At 42.8% G+C, this 18,979-nt stretch overlaps 1 protein-coding gene across 8 annotated transcripts in view; it reads right to left on the bottom strand.

Annotated features, from left to right (window-relative positions):
• Positions 1-18,979, bottom strand: part of AKAP9 (A-kinase anchoring protein 9) — a 247,751-nt gene that overhangs the window by 170,837 nt on the left and 57,935 nt on the right. For all 8 annotated transcript variants that reach the window (XM_040431142.1, XM_040431144.1, XM_040431147.1 and 5 more), the window contains 2 exons: positions 18,549-18,704; positions 2,586-2,783 (listed from right to left, as the gene is read on the bottom strand). In XM_040431142.1, coding sequence (XP_040287076.1) covers positions 2,586-2,783; positions 18,549-18,704 — 354 coding nt within the window. The remainder of the gene's footprint in view (positions 1-2,585; positions 2,784-18,548; positions 18,705-18,979) is intronic.

Raw genomic sequence — 18,979 nt, 5'->3', positions numbered from 1 at the left:
GATGTCAGGTTCCCTTTAAAGGGGTTGTCTCACTTCAGCAAGTGGCATGTACCATGTAGAGAAAGTTGGCACTTACTAATGTATTGTTATTATCCATTTTTCCATCGCATTATGCACTTCTCGTTTCTATGGTTACGACTACCCTGCAATCCATCAGTGGTGGTCATGCTTGCACACTATAGAAAAAAGCACCGGCCTCTCTGGGGGGCCGGGACCATGAGCACAGACTGGCGCTTTTTCCAAGAGTTTGCAAGCACGACCACCAGTGCTGGATTGCAGGGTGGTCTGTAACCATGGAAACGAGCATTGAATAATGTAATGGAAAAATGAAGCAAGCCAGCAAAGGAAGCAATATGGACAATGACAATACAATAGTAAGTGCCTTGTATTAACCTTCTCTACATGATAAATGCCACTTGATTAAGTGAGACAAGCGGTTGAATGGGAATCTGTCCTCAGTGAATTCTCTGGTGATCCAGGAATGATGCCTTGTAGTGCTAGTTCAGCTGAATGTAATGATACCTTTCACTTAGAGATCAGTTGCTCATAAACCAATCAGCAGTAAAGTGCACAGGAGGCGGGTCCGAGACACTCTGTGCACCCTGGCTCCTCCCACTTCCTCTGCCAGCTCCTCCCTCTCCTTGATTGACAGAGCCTTGAGAGAAGACTATGTGGAGAAGCATACAGATGTCTGCTCGGATCAGCTGAGCATGCATGCATTCTGAATGGGGAGAGAGTGAGAGCAAAAGGATTGGGCTGTTGCATTTCTTCATGCCAGGTCCTTTTGCTGGCAGCCTCTCCTCATTTGCTGTCAGGGGAGAGTCAGCCCCCAGACATATTAGACAGTCAAGTGGTCCCACCTAAATCAGTGAATTCAGCAGACGTTAAAGGGATTCTGTAATCAAGATTTTCGATATGGAGCTGTTCATATCACCCCACAGTCTCCATTATCTAATAAAAAAATATACTAGTTTTACTCCCACCTGTCCTTTCATTTTGGCTAAAAATCGGTTTTATTAATATGCTAATTACTTTACTAGCGTGCCCATGGGGCTGTCCCTCCGGCCGTTTGTGCCCAGCCGCGCCCCTTATCTCGTAGCCCAGCGCCGCCCCACTGCTAATTATGCACTCCTCTCATCGCCGATGGTGCGCCGTAATCTCGCGCATGCGCCCTAAATCCACTGGTCAGCGCCCGCGGGCAAAGTGCGCAGACAGCTGGTGCATGCACGCTTCGTTCGCTGAGGCTGCTGCCAGGAAACCGCGCAGGCGCTGACCAGTGGATTTAGGGCGCATACGCGAGATTACGGCGCACCATCGGCGATGAGAGGAGTGCATAATTAGCAGTGGGGCGTCGCTGGGCTACGAGATATGGGGCGCGGCTGGGCACAAACGGCCGGAGGGACTGCCCCTTGGGCACGCTAGTAAGGTAATTAGCATATTAATAAAACCGATTTTTATCCAAAATGAAAGGACAGGTGGGGGTGAAACTAGTATATTTTTAATTAGATAATGGAGACTGTGGGGTGATATGAACAGCTCCATATCGAAAATCTTGATGACAGAATCCCTTTAAAGCGGTGGTCTGCCACCAATGAAAAATAGATGGCTGACTGGGGGTCATTCACAGTACATGATCACTACTGTTTCGGTGAGGATGAAAGCTGCAGCACTGGAACGTTGCAGAACTTTCTTTTTTTTTTTACTTTCAAGCCGGCCACCCATTTTTCACTGGTGAAGGACAACCTCTTTAAAGGGGTTGTATCACTTCAGCATTTATCATGTAGAGAAAGTTAATACAAGGCACTGACTAATGTATTGAGATTGTCCATATTGCCTCCTTTGCTGGCTTGATTCATTTTTCTATCACATTATACACTGCTACGAAGGGTTACGACCACCCCGCAATCCAGCAGCAGTGGACATGCTTGCACAGTATAGGAAAAAAGCTCCTCCCAGCCACCAGAGAGGACAGCATCTTTTCCTATAGTGTGCATGCACGGCCACAGCTTCTGGATTGCAGGGTGGTCATAACCCCTGGATATGAGCCCTGTGTAATGTGATGGAAAAAATGAATCAGCCAGCAAAGTATTAACTTTCTCAACATGATAAATGCCATTTTCTGACGCGAGACATCCCCTTTAATGCTGCACTCAATTGCCGCTTCCATCTCTTTGGAAGGTTCTTCCCAGTTCCAGCATGACTGCTCCCCTGTGCAGAATATGAGGCCCAGAGAGAAAGACGCGTTGTGATGAGAATTTGGACAAATTCCCAAAGGTACATCCAAAATCTTGTAAAACATCTTCCCAGTAGAGTGCAGACTGTTCTGGTCAGGGCCCAACTGCATACCCATGGTTTTGGAATGGGATGTCCGTCAATCTCATATAGATGCGATGGTCAGGTGTCCACATACTCTTACCTACATAGTGTATACTTACTGGTAATTTCAAGTTTACCAGTTAAATGACTGATAACAAAATAATGCATGCTTAGGGACTGCACAATGCCAGAAATGCTCCAGTCAGCCTTTATTTTAGGAATAATCTTGCATTAAAAAAAAAAAAAAAAAGTTTTCAAATCATACAGACCTGTTGTAAACTGTGAATCTGATCCTGCAGGGACATAACTTGTGTCCGCAAGTCCTCATTCTCCTTCTGGCACCGACTGAGGTGGTGGTCCCGGTCTTCCAGCTGCTGCCGATAGGTGAGTATGTGTTGTTTCGAGTGAAGGAGATCTGCCGCGGTACTTGAGTGGCTGGTATTTCTCAAGGTCTCGCTAGCCTGTAGCTGCAGAACGACAAGAACAAGTAGCAGTCTTACTAATTAAAGTCAAGCGCCAAAAAGGCCCTCCTGATACACAGAAACTGGATGCTCGACTCTGATTTAACTCAGAATCTTCTATTATGGTCTAATGTTTTATTGATAGGATTTTAAGTTATTTCTATTTTTGTTATACTTAGAATTTTTTATTTCTATTTCTCTTAATATATATATATATATATAATTTTTTTATTAATTTAATTTTTTTATTGTGTTTATAATCTATTTATATTTACTTTATAATTTTATTTCTATTTTTATTTAGAATATTTTATTTCATTTATTTCTACTTTTTCAGTTCAGTTTCTATTTTTAACATCTTTTATTGTATTTTTTAAATATATATTTTTTTATTAGAGTTTCTAACGTATAAAACAGACCATGTTTGACGTTGTACAGTAAAAATAGCATATCATACAAGAAATAGTACAATGCTGAAGGTCAAGCCCCCCCCCCCCCTTAAACTTCAAACCGCTCTCTCCTCTACAATGAGCCATCAAACGTAGGCAGTATATTATGACACAGAGGTAAGGAAGGGTTGCATTAAGTCTCTAATGTCAGAATCAGAGAACACCATAGTAATGTAAGCCGACCACCCCTCAAAGAATCGTTTGATAGATTTCCCTTTATATTGCTCAGCTTCCACTCTCTCCATATTAAAGCAAGTTTTAACCTGACATATGACCTCCGAGACTGATGGAGGGCGAGGTTGTAGCCAATCTTCAAAGAGACGCCGCTAGTAGAATATTATGGAGGAGAGGAGGACGTGACATAATAGGAGTTCTGGCACCATTGGCACAATAACGCCTAGATATACCTTTTGATTTGAGCTTTGATGGTTCTTCAAAACTTCATCAATTCCAGACAAAACCACATCCCATGGCCCAGATCAGAGTTTTTAAGTTTGCAATGTGGACAACTATTTAATCTCGTCTGGTTGTCCCGAGTTGCTGAAAATCGAAAGCCATATTGTATATGGCATTATGAATAATTCGGAAACTATTAGAGGGTAATTCGTTAAGGAGATTGACAAGTCTGGGCCTGAGAAATCCCATTAGTTGAGGATAGGCTAGAAACTGAGCATCAATGAAGAAGTGGAGCTTCTTAAGTTCCTCAAATTAAAAATACCTGTTTCTCCGGGGTATTCCATATATTCTGAATCCGCCCAATACCCCTCTCTTTCCACTTCTCAAAATGTTTAGAAGACGTCCCAGCTTGAAATTCCGGGTGACCCCAGAGACTCAAGTGTTTGGAAGGCAAAAATGGAAGAGCAAAAAGCTTCCGAGATGCCTTCTAAGTTGCAATTGTGTCCTTTACCAGAAAACTATGTTTGAGAAAAGGAGGTAAGAGACCAAATCAAGTGTGTAATAAAGAACCCAGGGTTAATGGGTGTACCAATTGTGCCTCTAAGGCAGTGATGGCGAACCTTTTAAAGACCGAGTGCCCAAATCGCAACCCAAAACCCACTTACTTATCACAAAGTGCCAATAGCAATTTAACCTTAATGTTGAGGTTTTATTTTAGAAAAACTCATACATTCACATCTTTTGCTTTAAAAGAAAAATACAATAACAGACCTTTCAATGATACAAACAACTTTTCATTGAAAAGTAAAAAGGTAAAAGATTGCAATTAATGTGATTTTTGCTGTTGTATGCATGCTGACAATTTGTCAAATCTTGGCTCATACTTTGTAAGTTTGAGAGCAACACATGCAGCACTGAGGTCGTCTGTTAGTCTATTTCTGATGTCAGATTTGATATAATTCAAAGCTGAAAAAAGCTGCTCACAAGCATAAGATGATCCAAACAAAGTAAGTAAAGCAATCGCAAGTGCTTTCATAGACGTAAAGTTATTTGGCAGGGAATTCCACACTTTAAGGATCTCATTTTCAGAACTAACTGTGCTGTCCTTTGTCATCCCTTCCATCTTCTCAAGTGTTTCACGCAGGTCAGAGAATTTATTTTTCCAGATAGAGCTTTCTTGAAATTCCAATAGCTCCATTTCTAGACTTCCTAAATCTAACCAGTCTAAGCAGGAAAGATCAAGTTCTTCAAATTTGGCTTTATCTGGAGAAGTGAGAAAACACAGGGTTGTCTCCAATTTACGGAATTGTAAAAATCTTTTACTAAAATTCACCATCGCAGCTGCTAGGATGCTAGAAAATTCCTTGTAGATTTCCTGGTGGCTGGTAGGATTGTCTGCAAATGCTGTAGCATTTTCTAAATGCTTTTTTAGATTTGGAAAATATTTTAGCTGCCCACTTTCAAGGTCTCTTTCAAAAACCTGTAGTTTTCTCTCAAATGTTTTGATATCGCAAAACATCCTTTCTGCTGTTTTCCCTCCACCTTGCAGTTGTTTGTTCAGTACATTGAAGTGCAGTGTAAAATCTGTAAGAAACATGAGGTTGGTAAGCCAGGCCATATCAGTGAGCTGTGGATATTCCTGCTCTTTTTCATTAATAAAGAGCCTAATTTCATCCAAACAGGCTACAAATCTCTCCAGGACTCGTCCTCTGCTCAGCCACCGTACATTATTGTACATAAGTAAACAATTATACTGGGCCTGAACCTCCTCAAGAAGTGCTTGAAACTGTCGACAATTCAGAGCGCGAGCCATGATGTAATTCACCATTTTTGTGACATCTTGGAGGACATCGTCAAATTTTTTGCTGCTTTCCCTGGCACAAAGAGCTTCTTGGTGTATAATGCAATGGAACTGAATGACTTCATGTTTCGTTTCTTTAACAAAGAACTGTATGAAACCAGATGTTGCCCCCACCATAGAAGGCGCCCCATCACTAGTAATTGAAACCACTTTTTCTGGTCTTATGTCTTGTGACAAAAAAACCTCCATCACAGCATTGTAGATATCTATCCCTTGTGTTCTTTTAGGCAAAGACACTAGTTTCACCAGCTCTTCTCTCATGATGTCACCAGCAGCATAACGCAAAATTACTGCTAGCCTTGCATGATTATTTATATCTGTGCTTTCGTCCAAGCACATGGAGTAACAGGCTGCCTTTTGTAAGTCAGTGGTGAGCTGCTGACTAACATCACTGGCCATGCGCTGGACTCGGTCTTTAACAGTATTTCTGCTAAGTGGCATCTCAGAGATGCGCTGAATAATCTTATCCTTGTTTGGGAAATCATGGAAAAGGGAATTACTCCCAGACAGCATGGCCATTTTTTATCATATCCCCATCAGAGAGGGGCTTACCATGTTTTGCTAGGCATAGTGAAATTTGAAAACTGGCATTTGTCAGATGATTTGTTTTAGAAAGGTAGTTGGAAAAACTACGGTACTGGGATTGATAGCTTCTTAATTTCCCTTCAAGAAACTCTTTTCTTTCAGTTTCACCAAGTGCGGCAACACTTTTGTGGTTGGTGTCCAAATGCCGTCTGACACTTGATGTGCGACACACAACAGTTTCATTACAGAGAATGCATAACGCTTTCCCATTGCGTTCAATCACTCCAAATGACTCTGTCCAGGCCTCTTGGAATGATCTTCCACTATCTGTTTTTGCTTTTTTTGCTGCACTCATTTTTGGGTGTTCAAGACTTGGAGTCTACAAATACACAACATTAAAAAGAAAAATGAAGCACCCAATAAAATCTATCCCTATACCAAAAATAGCTAATACTATTAGTTAACACTAAAGAAATGGATATTAATTTAAATCAACAATCTACGGCAGTGATTCTTAGCTGGGGTTCCATTTCAATTAGCTGACCACAGCACAAGAGGGCAATGGAAATGGATCCTGCTAAAAAAAAAAAAAACTATTGTGTGCATCAGTTATGCATGTTTAGTTCTATCTCAGATATGTTTTTCAGGTGGAAAAAAAAATCCTGCATGCAGGACAAGGCTACCTTCACATCTGCATTAGTGCATTAGCAGATGTCTGGTAGTATGTTCCAGCAGGCAAGTGGAAGATCATCCAGACAAAAAATGGCAGCATTCTGCTGTTTTTGTCCATCCTTCAGGGGTCAGCCAGATGTACTGTATTTTTCGCCGCATAAGACACATTTTTTTCCACCAAAAGTGGGAGGAAAATGCTCCAGTGTCTTATGGGGCGAATACTAATGAGCGCTTCCATTATGGCAGTGGCATCCAGAGCAGGAGAGGTGTTATTTTTTATTTTATATGCTCTGTGTTTTGGGGCTGATGAGAGGCATGGGGGATGACCTGAGACGCATGGGGACTGATGAGAGGCAATTCTTAACTGAGGTCTGATTGGGGCACATTCACATTTGGGTCTGAGCTAAGTCTGATTGAGGTTCTTAATAAAATTGGAGGTTTGATTGGAGGTCTGATCTGAGGTCTAATGAAAAATATTTTTTTCTTATTGTCCTCCTTTAAAACCTAGGTGCGTCTTATGGGCTGGTGCCTCTTATAGGGCAAAACATATTGTAAATGCAATGTCATCTGTACCCCATTATACTTCAACGGGGCTGGAAGATATTGCATTTTCATCCGGCTGCGCTGAATCAAGTTCATCCTGGCAGGCTGTTCTCAGAGGGAACAGCCTGCCAGAATGCAAAGCGCATGTGTGTAAGTAGCCTAAGGCTACATGCACATGACAGGGAAAAAAATGTCCATTAAAAACGGACACATTGTCAGTTTTTGATGGCCATTTTGCATCAGTGTGTGCATCCATTTTCTGGCCATGTGTACATTTTTAATGTCCATTTTGCATCAGTTTTTCATGTCCGTTAAAAACGGACGTGAAAAACTGATGAATTTGATTGGCAGTCATTTCTAGACCCACCCTTCTGAGAACACCCACAGGATGGTAGGCCCCCATCTAAAATAATGTCCCCAATAGTGTAGGATTTTTTTTTTTTGCTGCCCCCAGCGTTAATAACGCTCCCATGTAGGCCCCCTGGTAAAATAATGTCCTCCATAGGGTAGGATTTATTTTTATTTTTTACTGCCCCGAGCTTTAATAATGCCCCCTATTTTGTCCCCAGTTAAAATAATGTCTCCCACAGTGTAAATATATATTTTTAATAATGCCCCCATGTAGGACCCCAGCTTTAATAATGGCCCCCATAGTGTAGGAATTTTTTTTACTGTCCCCAGCTTTAATAATGTCCCCCATAGTGTGTGTGTGTGTGTGTGTGTGTGTGTGTTTTTTTTTTTTAGCACCCTCAGCTTTAATAATGCCCCCAATGTAGGTCCCATCTTAAATAATGGCCCCCCGTAGGGTATGAATATTTTTTTTTAATGCCCCATCTTAATTTCCTCCATGCTTTAAACAATGCCCCCATAATGGTCCACCGTTGTTTCTGTTTTCTTGATTTTACACGGAAAAAAAAAACACACTCCACTTGCTCGCTCTGCAGCAGTCTCTTCTATCTTCACTGAACAGGACCTGCGATGTGCGTGATGACGTCACCACACACATCGCAGGTAATTCGGCAGGTCGTGCTCAATGAAGAGAGAAGAGACTGCCGCACCACGAGCGGATGAGGTGAGTTTTTTTTTTTTTTTTGCTGCGGGTCACCATGGGGGCATTGTTTAAACCATGGGGACACTTTTAAACCCCTAATAAAAGTGTACTCGTCAATTGGCTGTCTTATTGATTTCAGTGGGGTCCGCATGGCTGTGGAAACGGACAAAAATAAGACATGTCCTATTTTTGGACAGATGCTATTCACTGGCTGTTAAAAGAACGGCCATGTGAATAGCCCCATAGACTTTCATTGGTGCTAAAAATGGCTGTGTGACGGACGTTACTTAGACAGCAGTCACACGGCCATTATTCACTGTCGTGTGCATGAGGCCTAAAGGATCACACAGAAATGGATCAAATAAATGCTAAATGTGCAACTGATGCACAGGATTTTTTTTTTTACAGGATTCTTTTTTTTTTTTTTTTCTTTATTCAGAATGGAAAAATAATGGTAACTTGAACACTTCCCAACTTAGGCTACTTTCACACTAGCGGCAGCCTTCTCCGGCAGGCTTTTCCGGTGGGGGAACAGCCTGCCGGATCCGTAACTACCACGTGCACTGCCGGAAGTTCACCTGGCCCTGTTCGCTATAATTGGGGACCGGCAGAGATCCTTTTTTTTCATTCAAATAACGTGAGCGGACCAGATATCCCGGACTGGCATTGATTGTGTACAGGGGAACTAATGTCCCACAATCATAAGATCTTATGATGTTGTGTGCTCCCCTGCACATGATCAATACCAGTCCGGGACATATGGCCCACTCAGGCTAGTTTCACACTAGCGACAGGATGGATCCCTGTTGGATCCGTCCTGCCGCTAGTTCATGTGTGGCCCCGGACTGCTGCTCATCCCCATTGACTATAATGGGGGCGGCGTTCCATCGGCAGCACTTGGTGAGAGGCTGCCGTACTAAATGTCGGACATGTCGTAGTTTTAGTCCAAGGGCCTCTCACCAAGCGCTGCTGCTGGAAATCCGCCCCCATTATAGTCAATGGGGATGAGCAGCAGTTCGGGGCCACACGTGAACTAGCGGCAGGACGGATCCAACAGGCTGTCGGATCCGTCCTGACGCTAGCGTGAAACAAGCCTTAGACTGGTCGTGTGCATGGGCCCTTAGAGAGGAGGACCCCTCTACCACCTCCCATACACTGGGCTGGAGTCTGGAGGTGTATGAGTGGGGAACAGGGGTGCTCCCTGAGTCCCCTCAGTCAGTGTGAAGTTTTACATTAAAAAATAATTATACCAGGCCAGATGTGATTCTCTCACTGCTTGTTCAGCTCGTGGGTCCAGGCTGTACAACTGACAGAGCAAGATGATGTTGTACTGACACAGCTGAGGAAGAAGCATAACGCTGATTGGCAGAAGCTCAGCCAACCAGCGTTATGTTTCTACCTGAAACCCACAAGCAGTCACTGACGGAATACTGAAGGGTAGTGAGCTGCCCTGCAATGTTCCGTTCGGTCCTCTGGCTCTGCCTCCGCCCCTCCCATATCACATGTTGCGCCCTCTCTGCTTCCTGATTGCAGGAGGCGCGCAGTGATGTGAGTCCCTCCCCTCTCACTCCCCTCTGTCTTTGCAGCGCTGATGCCAGTCCCTCCCCTCTGTGTTCGGCTCAGCGCTGATGCCAGTCCCCCGCTCTGTGTTCGGCGCACATCGATGTAAGTCAGCTGGAGTCCGGACCGCGATCCTCCTCTTTACATATGGGCTAGGGCGCGCGTGCCGACAGAGAAGGCTCTGCGTGCCCTCTCTGGCACGCGTGCCATAGGTTCGCCATCACGGCTCTAAGGTGTAGTTGGAGTAATAGCTAGCTTCATATATCCAGTCAATACAGTGTCTCAGAAGATTTTTTGTGAGGCATAGGGTGCAGCCTTTTATCAGGAGACTGTTATCACAGTTCTGCGGAGTAACATGGCTGTCCAATGAGGTTTTGCCCCTCGCTTCTATGTATATCTTTTTTCATCTTGCCCTTTTTCTCCTTATTTTATATATATTATTGAAATAAAGCTGTTATAATTTTTCAATAATTGGTCCCACTGGTTTTTTCGTTATCTCAGAAGACTAGCCAGATTGTAACTACGTATGCCCGGAAAACTTAACCTTAGTAGTTGTAGCTTGGACAATGGGATTCGTGATCGCTTTGTGGACCAAATGAAGGATCTGAAGGCAGATTCTAGTATAGTAGTGGTATGAAGTGGTATGGTTTGTATGGGAGACAGCAGTTTAGGAATACTCAACAGCTGACAGTGTCCCCCAGGGTAAGCAGAAGCTTCATCCATCCCTCCAATTCCCCCAGTATCTTTTTGATCAAGGGCGGGAAATTCAGTGAATACAAAGATTTCAGATGTTTCCCAATATGAATACCCAAGTATTTCACAGATCTATTTGCTATTACAATAGGAACAGTCAATGGAGCCCTTCCACCTCTGAACGAGGAGTTGCCCAGGGGCAATAATTCACATTTAGTGGTATTGACTCTAAAACCTGACATCGTTCCGAACTCTAAGAGATCAAAAAGGGTGCCCAGATCTCTTTGCTGATTTTCCAAAAATACCAGAAGGTCATCCGCGAACAAAGCATATTAAATTTCTCTGCGTCCTACTCAGATACCTTCTTTTTTGTCTCCTAACCCCTATTTTCGCAATAAAGGCTCTATAGCCAGGTTGTATAAAAGAGGGAAAAGTGGACACCTCTACCTAGTGCCTTTCTGTAAATGAAAAGGGAAAGAAAGAAACCTGGGGGTATGTACTCTAGCCTGGGGACATATACATATATATATATATATATATATATATAGACACACACACACACACATATATACACACACACATACAGGTGAAACTCAAAAAATTAGAACATTGTGCAAAAGTTCATTTATTTCAGTAATGCAACTTAAAAGGTGGAACTAAAACTAACATATAAGATAGACTCATTACATGCAAAGCGAGATATTTCAAGCCTTCATTTGTTATAATTTGGATGATTATGACTTACAGATTATGAAAACCCCAAATTCACAATCTCAGAAAATTAGAACATTACATGAAATAAATTTAAAAAAAAAGGATGTTAAATAGAAAAATGTAGGACCTCTGAAAAGTCTAATCATGCATATGTACTCAGTCCTTGGTTTGGGCCCCTCAATGAGTTTCACCTGTGTATATATATATATATATATATATATATATATATATATATATATATATATATATATATATATATATATACAGTGGTGTTCAAACTAACAGCAGTATGTTTAAAAAAGTGAATAAAGCTCAAAATCCTTCTAATAGCTTTTATTTCCATACACACAAATGCATTGGGAACATGACACATTCTATTCCAAATCAAAACATGAAGAAAAATATATAAAATTTGTGTTGTTCCTCAAAATTAAGAAAAGTGAATATTAGACCGTTCAAAAAAATAGCAGTGTTTGTATTCTTCTTTACAAACTCAAACACTCACTATATAAACTGAAGAATGTTTGAAGCTTTTGCTTCCCTTTGATTCACTTCCCTAATATTTAGTTGTATAACCGCTGTTTCTGAGAACTGCTGGACGTCTGTGTTGCTCGGAGTCACCAACTTCTGCCCCTGTGAAGAGGTATTCCAGCCCAGGATGATCGGACTACATTCCACAGTTCTTCTCTATTTCTTGGTTTTGCCTCAGAAACTGCATTTTTGATGTCACCCCACAAGTTTTCTATTGGATTAAGATCCGGGGATTGGGCTGACCGCTCCATAACGTCAATCTTGTTGGTCTGGAACCAAGACGTTGCACGTTTACTGGTGTGTTTGGGGTCGTTGTCTTGTTGGAATACCCATTTCAAGGGCATTTCCTCTTCAGCATAAGGCAGTATGACCTCTTCAAGTATTCTGATGGATTCAGACTGATCCATGATCCCTGGTATGCGGTAAATAGGCCCAACACCAAAGTATGAGAAACATCCCCATATCATGATGCTTGTCCACCATGCTTCACTGTCTTCACAGTCTACTGTGGCTGGAATTCAGTGTTTAGGGGTCGTCTGACAAACTGTCTCCGGCCACTAGACCCAAAAAGAACAATCTTACTTTCATCAGTCCACTTAACAAGTGGGAGGCACATATGCAAACTGTTGTAATTCCTGCACCGTTCACCTGATTTGGATGTAAATACCCTCAAATTAACGCTGACAGTCTGCAGGTAAAGCACATCTTGTTTGTTTCATTCCAAATCCATTGTGGTGGTGTATAGAGCCAAAAATGCTAGAATTGTGTCTATGTCCCAATATTTATGGACCTGACTGTACATAATAGACATAGCTGGTCAGAGGCTGGCCAACTGATAACTGACCAAGCAGGAGTTTGCAAAATATCAGCAGACTGCATCGTGCTGAGCCAGGCTTTAGATGGTCCCATGAACCATCAGCTAGTATAATCAAACCATATAGTCCGTATAGACTCATCTAGTAAGTGCAGGTTACACACATAAAACCTCCTGCGATCAGAATTTGACAAGGCCTTGCTATAACACCATCGGACCTGGCGATCCTGTCACCTCACACCCACCAACCTGCCAGAATAGACCTAGAACACATACGCCGCTGAGGCAATGTTCAAAATACGCTACCCAGGGTCCTGGAGACGACGGTCCGCTGTTGCTGAGCTCTTGGCATCAAACTTGAAGAAGCAGTCTCCCCGGACGCAGTCTCCCTCGTCTGCTTTCTGTGCAATCTCAAAAGATGGTGACGAAGGAAGGGAACGGGGTTTAGACTGAAGACATGGCTGACTTTTGAAATGCTATGTACACCATTGGGGGCAATTTTTATTATTATTGCATAGTACTTATTTTGAGCTAAAAATAATTTTTTTCAATTGGTCTTTATTGACAATATGGAACCCTTTTTTCTGCACAGAGCTGAGATGCTCTACTAGCTGCCTGTGGATTTTCTCTCTTTTCAGTCAGTTGGGCAGCTGATGGGCTCCTTATCTCTGCTCTCTTACCTTATAAACACTCATTATAGCTCAATCCTTATCTTACTGATAAGAATGTGGCTTAAGTGTTTATGAACGTTTAGTAGTTTAGAGATAAAGGTATATTAGATGACTGGCACAAAGTGAAAGCAACCGTCACTCAGCTAGAAAAACAGTTAAAAGGGGTTGTCTTACTTCTGCAAATAGCATTTATTATGTAGAGAAAGGTAATATAAACCACTTACTAATGTATTGTTATTCTCCATATTGCTTCCTTTGCTGGCTGAATTTATTTTCCATCACATTGTACATTGCTCGTTTCCATGGTTACGACCACCCTGCAATCCAGCAGTGGCGGCCACGCTTGCACACTATAGGAAAGAGCACCAGCCTATGTGTTCTTTTACAGTCCTGACCACCAAAGAGGCTGGCACTTTTTCCTATAGTGTGCAAGCACGGCCACCACTGATGGACTGCAGGATTGTCATAACCATGGAAACGAGCAGTGTATAATGTGATGGAAAAATGAATCCAGCCGGCAAAGGGAGCAATATGGATAATAACAATACATTAGTAAGTAGCTTGTATTAACTTTCTCTACATGGCTCAATATTTTTAATAAAGGCCAATTAAAAATATATGACTTTTAGCCAAAAATGAGTGAAAAGCAATCATAAACAAAAATTGCCTCCAAAGGTGTACATGGCCTTTAAGGCCTCCGCCGATTCCTTGAATGTGAACAATGCGCCATCTGAGTGAAAGACCTTCAGTATCGCTGTGTATAGTAAAGAGAAGCGTACTTGGTTTTTGGAAAGCACAGAGCAGATGGGTGTAAACCTCTTCTCAGACGTGTCACCTTGGCAGAAAAGTCTCCAAAGATCAAGATTTTCTGGTTGCGAAACGCAATTGCTCCTCCTCCTTTTTTATAGGCCCGCAATATGGCGGCATATCAGGTTAATTGAGGTATTTCACCATCACCTCCCGAGGTCTTTCAAGGTGGGAGGAAGCCACGAGAGGCCTGGTCTGTTGATGAGTAATGTCTGAAACTTGGCCATGGCCCACTCTATGGGCTCTCTCCACTTTACGGCGATCCGGCAATCCCAGAGCCACCGGCAGCTCCACCTCACAGATCTTTTGCCAGTATGGTCTCCGGGAGCCCCACAATGCATAGACTGCTACACCGGGAGTGGTTTTCGAGATTCTCAAGTTTTTCCCATAACCCGGTACTTTCTGGAGATTTGTGGTTGCAATCTCATTATCAGCTTCTACCGCTGCCACTCTGGCCTGTAGATCATCTAGGCGTGCCACGTGTTGAGACACTTCGGATTGCAGGGCCATTAAAGATTGGGTTACCGTGGAAGACTACGTCTCCTGCAAGTCATGTAAGATGCGGGCTGCGACCTCCAGGGACAGCTGCTTATAATCTACCTATACTTTGTAACCTTCCAAGTCTGGGCTCTCATGTTCCAGAATGGCCGGCGGCTCTGCTTCTCCGCTCTCCTCGAGGCACCATATTGTCTTCAGATGGCACATTGCCTGCTCGCAGGTAGGGGGAGGGGGGGGTTCTGTTTCATCTTGCTTCCCATTAATATCACAAAACGCTCCATAGACCAACAGATGGAAGTATTAGTCGTTTGATCCGACCTTTTCTGATGGTGAAAAGTTCAATTTGTAGGGGAGACCGAGCTTTGTTGAGCTACACAGGACGGAGCTCTCTTTACAAACCTTCCATGCTGGCGCCGGAACCGGAAGTCTCGTATACATTTTTGTTTCATTTTTTTTTATTATTATGTTATAATCCTTTATTATCATGTTGTAGTTCAACTATCCTGTCTGATAAGACTGCTCCTAGCGTTACCCCGATCTAGCTCAGGATTATCCTATGGCATGCATGCACCATTCTGACAAATGATAGGGGCAATTATAACCAAGGAGCGTTACTAGGTGTCGCCAATCACCGGAAGGGTAAAAGCATCGCTGATGTGGTGGCCTAAATTTTAAAAAAATTCTGGGCGCTGTCTAAACAGCGATCTGCTGCCCAAAAGCAATTATTCTGTGTAAGGACGTGCAATCGCTCGTCCCCATGCAGAGATGACTGCTGCATGTAAATGCAGCTCTCACCTCCTCTGATGGACAGGCAATTATCGGGAAGGAACTGATCATTCCTAATAATTGTCTCCTGTGTCGGTCTGTGTAAAGGGGCCTTAGGGCACATCCTTGCTAAAAAGACATAAAGGGGGCTCATTTATTTAGACCAGCGTTTTAGATGCTGGTCTTAATAACCTCATGCAATGGCGGTGGTTTCGCCTAAGGTATGAAGGGGTGTCGGCCTCTACATAACTTTCACCGCCGATCTAAATCTAAGACTTAAATTTAGATTATTATTTTTTATGCCTAAAACAGGCGCAGAAAATTATGAATGAGATGGGCCTGCCTGCCCGTCCCCTCGACGTGTTTTTAGATACGGCGTGAGTGGGGGAAAGTTGCAGATTGCGACGCAAATAACCTTTGCGCTGCAATCTGCACCAGAAATACCAAATAGTCCTAAGATAGTCTCAAGTTTCAGAGAGTCCTACACATTTATAGAATCAGCCATTTCCCTTACAAGCTCTATACTTCACAATATACTACTGTAAATGGGATATAGCTGCAATTAATAATGACAACCCCTGCTGGTTCAGTGTCTACACGGAGCGTACAGTGTACAGCAGACACCTTCCAGCTGTCTGAAGAGAGCAGTTAGAAAAAGTGCTGGAAGACCAGCCCTGTCTGGAATTACACAGACAACCCATTGACTTCAATGGTCACTGTGTAATACATAGTTTCACCAGTGGTGGCGCTGCAGGGAAACTGCCCAGTTTCTCCACTGATTGCTAGGAGTCACTTTGAGATCAGTTTACTGTCAAGGTATCCTTCCTACAAACAGAGACTGTCCACAGCGGAGTACTTCTTTAATGAGAGATTTTTTTATTTATTTTTTATGCAATTTCTTCTCCTTCCAATAAATGTAGCTTATTATACATATTATCACTAAATGTGCATGGTTTATAGGTGGGCGAAAACTGGCAGTTAACTGAACTGCAATAGATTAATGATGTAAATCTGAGGCGTCCTGTGCTGATGTCACCAGTTGCTAGGAGACACCAGCGTTGGATCCTACCTGCTGACAAACCCCTTTTATGCGTTTGTTCCGCTTCTATATCTCGTGCATTGTCTATTATTTCTTTGACTGCTGAAATAGAAAATAAAATGAAGCAGCCGCGGGATGCTGATTTATTTGGTCACGGCGTCAAACTTACCTATTCACAGAAGAGTATAATTCAGTTTGACCTGATGTTTGGCAATTACTCGTACATTACTGCCCAGGGGCGGCACACGTCAGCAGTAGGAAGTCCGTGCGTATTTCCATATATCCAGAACTCCATGCTTTACTATACGTCTTGTCTCAGCATCGTCCACATTTATTAAGAAAAATGGATCACCTTTGCAAATAGCCCGGATTACAAAAAAATTAATCCTACCATTTTGTGCCTACAGCTCCTACGCAGGCTTATGTTTTCCATGGACTAAAAACGGTGTTGTCTCGTCCTACAGTCATACCTTCATCCATCTGTGCTCTACTGCTTGGTGACCTACCAAATGTATGCTAGTAAGAAGTAGGAGGCGGATGGATTGGGAAAGTGAATGCAGGATCAGACTACACAGGTTTGTTTGTAGTCTGTTACCATGGAGATACATACACTGCTGTACATAAAAAAAGAAGCACTGCAACCACCAGGACAGGTACAGAAAACAGAGCATGCCAATGCAATCACCTGTACACTTATCAGCACAAGCAGGGGCTCTTGGACAGGTCTGATCCCACATATCCTGCCCGGAAGACTACGTGGGGACCGTTATCAAACAAGCACAAAAGGAAAGAAGGAGGATCTTATTCCGGCACTGCCTCAAGGGATGTCCATGCATCATTTGTATAAATGTAGATGCCCAAATGCATAGGTAGGTTTCGAGCAGGACCTGCCTGACTGACTGAGACAACCTTGGCGCTGGTAGGCGGGCACAGATATGTTTTGATCAATATATATTGGCTGAGAGTCTCAGATTTTGTTTTGCAACTATTGTCTTAGTGCATTATTTTCTGTGATTTTTTTAAATAAAATTTGCCATGCACATCCGCATAACCACTTATCATATAGTGCAGGGTGTTTTTTTTAGTGATTTTTGTTTAGTCTGTAGTAAACATCTGAAGCAATAGCACCTTCAAGTGTGAATGCGCTTCTATTTTATCTTGGGAGTAGCATTTTTGCGCACCGTTGCCCCACCAATCTCACAGGAGACCTTGATTAGCCTATGGGTACATATAGCTATACGTGCTCCTCCTCTCATTGGTTGCTTGGTGCACACAGAGTTAACTAGGAGCAGTGCACTATATGTGTTGGGTCTGCTCTCCTGAGTAGAGTAGGACCTGCCTGACTGAGACCACCTTGGTGCTGGTAGGTGGGCACAGATGTGTTTTGATCAAAATTTATTGGCTGAGAGTCTCGGATTTTATCATATCAGAGTTAGGGCTTAGTCCATATATAATGTTTGCATCTATTGTGCAATTATTTTCAGTGATTTTGCTCAAGACTCTTAGCAAGCTTTTTTTTCCATTTTGGTTTCATGGGAGTAATAAAAATATTTTAAAAAAAAGAGGCTGTGAAGTGTGAATAGCCTTTAAAAATGCTTGAGTTTTTTCAGACTTTTATAATATAAAATTTCATATATCACAGGTACACATTTATATATATTACGTATTCGTATATTGTTGCTTGTCTACTGCAAATAAGGAAACAGCTGAATGAGCATGCTCATAATTTTGTTATCGCTCATTTAGGGTCCATTTACATGTCCGCATAATAGGTCCGCATCCGTTCCACAATTTTGCGGAACGGGTGTGGACCAATTCATTTTCAAAGGGGTCGCAAAAGATGCGGACAGCACACCGTGTGGTGTCGGCATCGCCACTTCCGTTCCGCGGCCCAGCAAAAAATAGAACATGTCCTATTCTTGTCCGCAGCCACAGACAAGAATAGGCATTTCTATTATAGCGCCGGCCATGTGCGGTCCCGCAAAATGCAGAATGCACATGGCCGATGTCCGTGTTTTGCGGATCCGCAATTTGCGGAGCGCAAAACACTTGCAGACATGTAAATGGACCCTAACTTATATCTCCTGTGTAAGGACCCCTGTTCTAGGGACCGACAGGGATCTCACTGGTCAGATCTGATCAATCGGAGCCCTATGAAATGTAAGTATACAACAGATCTCACATGTTGGAACTGGATCTTCAGCTTCTGGCTTTGCTCCGTAAGCTCCAGGAATTCTCTCATGATGTCATCTTTCTCCTTCCGCGCTTGCTGGAGATTGGTGGTGAGCTGGGTGATGATCCCGTCTCTCTGCTTTATGGCCGTTTCAAATTCCTGAAGCTGGAAAGTAAAAATATAACCAAAACAAAGAATAAATGGGTGATTTTTTTAAAATGAAAATAAGCAGCACAAACCTTATGGTACATTCACATTTAGTAATTTGGCTTAGCCGGACAACGCCAAATCCTCATTCACTAACAGGATCTGATGGGTTTCCGGCATAAATGCCGGCAATCTTCTGGAAAAGTGGAATTTTTTAACGGCACGCTGCCGGGATTTATGCCGGAAACCCACCAGATCCCGTTATAGTGAATGGGGATTCAGCGGTACCTGGC

Source organism: Bufo bufo, chromosome 5, assembly GCF_905171765.1.
Source record: "Bufo bufo chromosome 5, aBufBuf1.1, whole genome shotgun sequence".
Classification (NCBI taxonomy): domain Eukaryota; kingdom Metazoa; phylum Chordata; class Amphibia; order Anura; family Bufonidae; genus Bufo; species Bufo bufo.
Note: the sequence above shows the minus strand (reverse complement) of the source record. Positions and strands in the feature narration are given on the sequence as shown.